The 6,411-nt window shown below is 42.9% G+C and overlaps 1 protein-coding gene across 1 annotated transcript in view; it reads right to left on the reverse strand.

Moving 5' to 3' along the window:
• Nucleotides 1-49: 49 nt before the first annotated feature.
• Nucleotides 50-6,411, reverse strand: part of RCC2 (regulator of chromosome condensation 2) — a gene marked incomplete at its 5' end in the record, with an annotated part of 13,329 nt that continues 6,967 nt past the window's right edge. Inside the window, 2 exons of the mRNA XM_014960744.1 lie at nucleotides 50-159; nucleotides 790-970. Coding sequence (XP_014816230.1) covers nucleotides 50-159; nucleotides 790-970 — 291 coding nt within the window. The remainder of the gene's footprint in view (nucleotides 160-789; nucleotides 971-6,411) is intronic.

Below are 6,411 nucleotides of genomic sequence, written 5' to 3' on the forward strand. Positions count from 1 at the left end.
GGGTTTTTTTTGGGGGGGTGGGGGAGAGGGGGAAAGATGGGGCTGGGACTTACCCACAGGCCAGGCTGCGGATTTTCCAGCCGCAGAGGTCCTGCACAGCTTTGGGGTACATGGTGGACTCCCGGGAGGTGTTGGTGGCACCCCAAAAAAACAAGCCACCTGCAAACCCCAACAGAGAATCATGGAATGGTTTGGGTGGGAAGGGACCTTAAAGCCCATCCAGTGCCACCCCCTGCCCTGGGCAGGGACACCTCCCACCACACCAGGTCCCTCCAAGCCCCCTCCAACCTGCCCTTGAACCCCTCCAGGGAAGGGGCAGCCACAGCTTCTCTGGGCAACCTGGGCCAGGCTCTCACCACCCTCAGGGTGAAGAATTTCCTCCCAAAAATCTCATCTCCATCTCCTAATTTGTATTTACTTAAGCTGGGGGGAGCCCACATGCCCACCCTCCAGCAGCCCAGGGGTGTGATGAGTTGTGTACGGCCTCAGTCACCCCACTTATTTAGATGGGGGGGTCCATGTGCATCCTCCCCCCACTCACCTGCTCCGTGTAGATCCCATCCAGGGTCTTCACCTCTTGGGCGGCCGTCGAGGACTTGGGCTTGTGGTCCCCGTAGCCCGAGACAGCACTGGGTGGGGGGTATCTCCCCAGAGCGGAGCAGAATCCCCCCTCTCACCCTGCTGGGGACACATCACCCATCACGTTCCAACACCCCCTGAGCATTCCCAACCCCCCCACACTCCCCTAAATAACGATGGATTTGCTTTAAAATGCCCCAAAATGCCTACCTGTCTCGCTGACAGCAAAGGAGCAGGTGTAGCCGGCGTAGATCTGCGCCGCCCCGCGCCCCGGGAAGTCAAAGAGCTTCACCAACCTGGGCACCATCTCGTCCTTCTGCTCGGCGTGACCCAGCCGCCCGTATCCCCCGAACCCCCAGGAGAAGACGCGCTTCTGCGAGTCCAGCACCAGCTGGGGAGGGAGAAACGGGTGTCCCCCCCCAATTACACCCCCACCCTCAGCCCCTGGGGCTGAGACCCGGCCAGCTCGGCGCAGGGAAAGCCACAGCAGCCGCAGCAAAGGGCATCAATCATTGTGAGTATTGCAAATATTACATATTTTAATTAAGTTTATCCTTAAGCGCACCCTGCAAGTATTTATCCTTTCATTCACGCTGCAAGAATTTATTCTTATATGCACCCTGTGAGAATTTATCCTTAAATGCAACCCGCAAATCTCTATCCTTAAATATACGCTGCAAATATTTCTTATATTTCTTACAAGCAGTCTGCAAATATTTATCCATAAATGCACCCTGCAAATATTTATTCTTGTATGCACCCTGCAAGAATTTGTCCTGAAATGCAGCCTGCAAATCTCTGTCCTGAAATGCAGCCTGCAAATCTCTCTCTCTAAATGCATGCTGCAAGAATTTATCCTTAAATGCAGCCTGCAAATCTCCATATGCACCCTGTGAGAATTTATCCTTAAATGCAACCCGCAAATCTCTATCCTTAAATATACGCTGCAAATATTTCTTATATTTCTTATAAGCACGCTGCAAATATTTATCCATAAATACACCCTGCAATTATTTATTCTTGTATGCACCCTGCAAGAATTCGTCCTGAAATGCAGCCTGCAAATCTCTGTCCTGAAATGCAGCCTGCAAATCTCTCTCTCTAAATGCATGCTGCAAGAATTTATCCTTAAATGCAGCCTGCAAATCTCCTTCCTTATATACACGCTGCAAAACTTCATCCTTAAATGCAGGCTGCAAGGATTTATCCCGATATGCACAATGCAATTCTCTTGCACCCTGCAAGAACTTATCCTTAAATGCAGCCTGGAAATATCTATCCTTAAATATAGGCTGCAAATATTAATTCTTATATGCACACTGCAAGAACTTGTCCTGAAATGCACACTGCAAATCTCTGTCCTTATATACACACTGCAAAACTTGCAGCCTGCATTTAAGGATAAGTTTTGCGAATTTGTCCTTAAATGCAGCCTGCAAATCTCTCTCTCTAAATGCACGCTGCAAATATTTATCCTTTAATGCACGCTACCAATATTTATCCTTAAATGCAGCCTGGGAATCTCTATCCTTACGTACACACTGCAAAACTTTATCCTTAGAAATTTGCAGGTTGCATTTAAGGATAAGGATTTATCCTGACATGTACAATGCAAATCTCTTGCAGCCTGCAAGAATTTATCTTCAAATGCACCCTGCAAATCCCTATCTTTAAATATATATTATGCAAACATTTGTCCTTAAATGCAGGCTGCAAGGACATATCCTGACATGCACACTGCAAGAATTTGTCCTTTAATGCAGCCTGCAAATCTCTGTCCTGAAATGCAGCCTGCAGATCTCTCTCTCTAAATGCACACTGCAGATATTTATCCTTTAATACACCCTGCCAATATTTATCCTTAAATGCAGCCTGGAAATCTCTATCCTTATATACACGCTGCAAAACTTTATCCTTAAATGCAGGCTGCAAGGATTTATCCTGACATGCACAATGCAAATCTCTTGCACCCTGCAAGAACTTATCCTTAAATGCAACCTGCAAATCTCTATCCTTAAATATAGGCTGCAAATATTAATTCTTATATGCACACTGCAAGAACTTGTCCTGAAATGCACACTGCAAATCTCTGTCCTTATATACACACTGCAAAACTTGCAGCCTGCATTTAAGGATAAGTTTTGCAGTGTGTATATAAGGAAGGAGATTTGCAGGCTGCATTTCAGGACAAATTCTTGCAGGATGCATTTAAGGACAAATATTTGCAGCATATATTTAAGGATAGAAATTTGCAGGTTGCATTTAAGGATAAGGATTTATCCTGACATGTACAATGCAAATCTCTTGCAGCCTGCAAGAATTTATCTTCAAATGCACCCTGCAAATCCCTATCTTTAAATATATATTATGCAAACATTTGTCCTTAAATGCAGGCTGCAAGGACATATCCTGACATGCACACTGCAAGAATTTGTCCTTTAATGCAGCCTGCAAATCTCTGTCCTGAAATGCAGCCTGCAGATCTCTCTCTCTAAATGCACACTGCAGATATTTATCCTTTAATACACCCTGCCAATATTTATCCTTAAATGCAGCCTGGAAATCTCTATCCTTATATACACGCTGCAAAACTTTATCCTTAAATGCAGGCTGCAAGGATTTATCCTGACATGCACAATGCAAATCTCTTGCACCCTGCAAGAACTTATCCTTAAATGCAACCTGCAAATCTCTATCCTTAAATATAGGCTGCAAATATTAATTCTTATATGCACACTGCAAGAACTTGTCCTGAAATGCACACTGCAAATCTCTGTCCTTATATACACACTGCAAAACTTGCAGCCTGCATTTAAGGATAAGTTTTGCAGTGTGTATATAAGGAAGGAGATTTGCAGGCTGCATTTCAGGACAAATTCTTGCAGGATGCATTTAAGGACAAATATTTGCAGCATATATTTAAGGATAGAAATTTGCAGGTTGCATTTAAGGATAAGGATTTATCCTGACATGTACAATGCAAATCTCTTGCAGCCTGCAAGAATTTATCTTCAAATGCACCCTGCAAATCCCTATCTTTAAATATATATTATGCAAACATTTGTCCTTAAATGCAGGCTGCAAGGACATATCCTGACATGCACACTGCAAGAATTTGTCCTTTAATGCAGCCTGCAAATCTCTGTCCTGAAATGCAGCCTGCAGATCTCTCTCTCTAAATGCACACTGCAGATATTTATCCTTTAATACACCCTGCCAATATTTATCCTTAAATGCAGCCTGGAAATCTCTATCCTTATATACACGCTGCAAAACTTTATCCTTAAATGCAGGCTGCAAGGATTTATCCTGACATGCACAACGCAAATCTCTTACACCCTGCAAGAACTTATCCTTAAATGCACCCTGCAAATCTCTCTCCTTAAATATAGGCTGCAAATATTTATTCTTATATGCACACTGCAAGAATTTGTCCTGAAATGCACTCTGCAAATCTCTGTCCTTATATACACGCTGCAAAACTTATCCTTAAATGCAGGCTGCAAGGATTTATCCTGACATGCACACTGCAAGAATTTGTCCTTTAATGCATCCTGCCAATATTTATCCTGAAATGCAGCCTGGAAATCTCTGTCCCTATATACACGCTGCAAAACTTATCCTTAAATGCAGGCTGCAAGGATTTATCCTGACATGCACACTGCAAATCTCTTGCACCCTGCAAATCTCTCTCCTTAAATATATGCTGCAAATATTTGTCCTTAAATGCATGCTGCAAATCTCTGTCCTTAAATGCACCCTGCAAATATGTATCTTTAAATACATCCTGCAAATCTCTATCCTTAAATGCAGGCTGCAAGGATTTATCCTGACATGCACACTGCAAGAATTTGTCCTTTAATGCATCCTGCCAATATTTATCTTGAAATGCAGCCTGGAAATCTCTGTCCCTATATACACGCTGCAAAACTTATCCTTAAATGCAGGCTGCAAGGATTTATCCTGACATGCACACTGCAAATCTCTTGCACCCTGCAAATCTCTCTCCTTAAATATATGCTGCAAATATTTGTCCTTAAATGCACCCTGCAAATACTTCTTCTTGATTGCACACTGCAGGAATTTGTCCTTAAATGCATGCTGCAAATCTCTGTCCTTAAATGCACCCTGCAAATATGTATCTTTAAATACATCCTGCAAATCTCTATCCTTAAATGCAGGCTGCAAGGATTTATCCTTAAACCCAGGCTGCAAGGATTTATCCTTAAACACACGCCGCAAATATTCATCCTGATATGCACAATGCAAATCTCTACCCATAAATGCAGGCTGCAAGAATTTATCCTTAAACCCAGGCTGCAATGATTTATCCTTGAGCCCAGGCTGCAGATATCAAGCCTTAAATGCAGGCTGCAAATCTTCACCTGCTGCAAATCTCGACCTGTAGCTGCACCCTGCAGATCTGCATCCTCACACACTGCAACCCCCTGTCTTTAACCACAGGCTGCAAGGATTCAGCCGGAGATGCAGGCTGCAAATCTCCATCCCTATGTGTGTGCAGCAAGAATTTCTCCTAAAATGCAGCTCTTCAGCCCTAAATGCACCCTGAAAACGTTTATTCCTACATGCACCCTGCAGGTCTTCATCAATTAATGCACCGCTGCAGGTATTTAGGGATAAATGCCTTCTGCAAATCTGCATCAATGAATGTTTATTCCTACATGTGCCCTGCAAATCTTCAGCCCTAAATGCACCCTGCACGTCTTCATCAATTAATGCACCGCTGCAGGTATTTAGGGATAAATGCCTTCTGCAAATCTGCATCAATTAATCCATGCTGCAAGAATTTATGGATAAATGCGTGCTGCAGATTGTTACCAATTAATACACACTGCAGCTATTTATGGATAAATGCCTGCTGCAAGTCTGCATCAATTAATCCATGCTGCAAGAATTTATGCTGCAGGTGAAATGCACAGTAAAATATGATTAACTGCCTGGTTAAATGCAGGCTGCACATCTTTCCCAATTAATGCCTGCTGCAGGTATTGATGGATAAGTCCCTGCTGCAAATCTTTATTAATGCATGGTGCAAGTGTTTGTGGATAAATGGATGCTGCAAGTCTTTAGAAAGTGATACACGCTGCGGGTGTTTACGGTTAATGCCTGTTGCACATCTCTAAATGCATGCTACAAGCCTTTCCCAATTAATGCATGCTGCCAATGTTTCCCAATTAATGCACACTGCAGGTACTTATGGATAAATGGGTGCTGCAAGTCTTTATCAATTAATGCATGCTGTGGGAAATGATGGGTGAATACAGGGTGCAGGTATTTATGGATAAATGCCTGCTGCAAATCTTTAAATGCACTCTGCAAATCTTTACCAATTAATACATGCTGCCAATATTTACCAATTAAGGCCTGCTGCAGGTATTTATGGTTAATGCAGGCTGCAAGTCTTTACCAATTAATTCACACTGCAGGAATTTATGGATAAATGGGCACTGCCAATCTTTCCCAATTCATGCACGCTGCAGGTATTGAGGGATAATACAGGCTGCAAGCTTTTCCCAATTAATGCATGCTATGAGTAATTGTGGATGAATACAGGCTGCAAGAATTTATGGATAAATGAATGCTGCATGTTAAATGCCTGGTTAAATATGGTTAAATGCCTGGTTATAAATGCAGGCTGCAAATCTTTATTGCATGCTGCAGGTATTTATGGATAAATGGGTGCTGCAAATCTTTAAATGCACTCTGCAAATCTTTACCAATTAATACATGCTGCCAATATTTACCAATTAAGGCCTGCTGCAGGTATTTATGGTTAATGCAGGCTGCAAGTCTTTACCAATTAATGCACAC

Source organism: Calidris pugnax, unplaced genomic scaffold (assembly GCF_001431845.1).
Source record: "Calidris pugnax isolate Ruff unplaced genomic scaffold, ASM143184v1 scaffold595, whole genome shotgun sequence".
Classification (NCBI taxonomy): domain Eukaryota; kingdom Metazoa; phylum Chordata; class Aves; order Charadriiformes; family Scolopacidae; genus Calidris; species Calidris pugnax.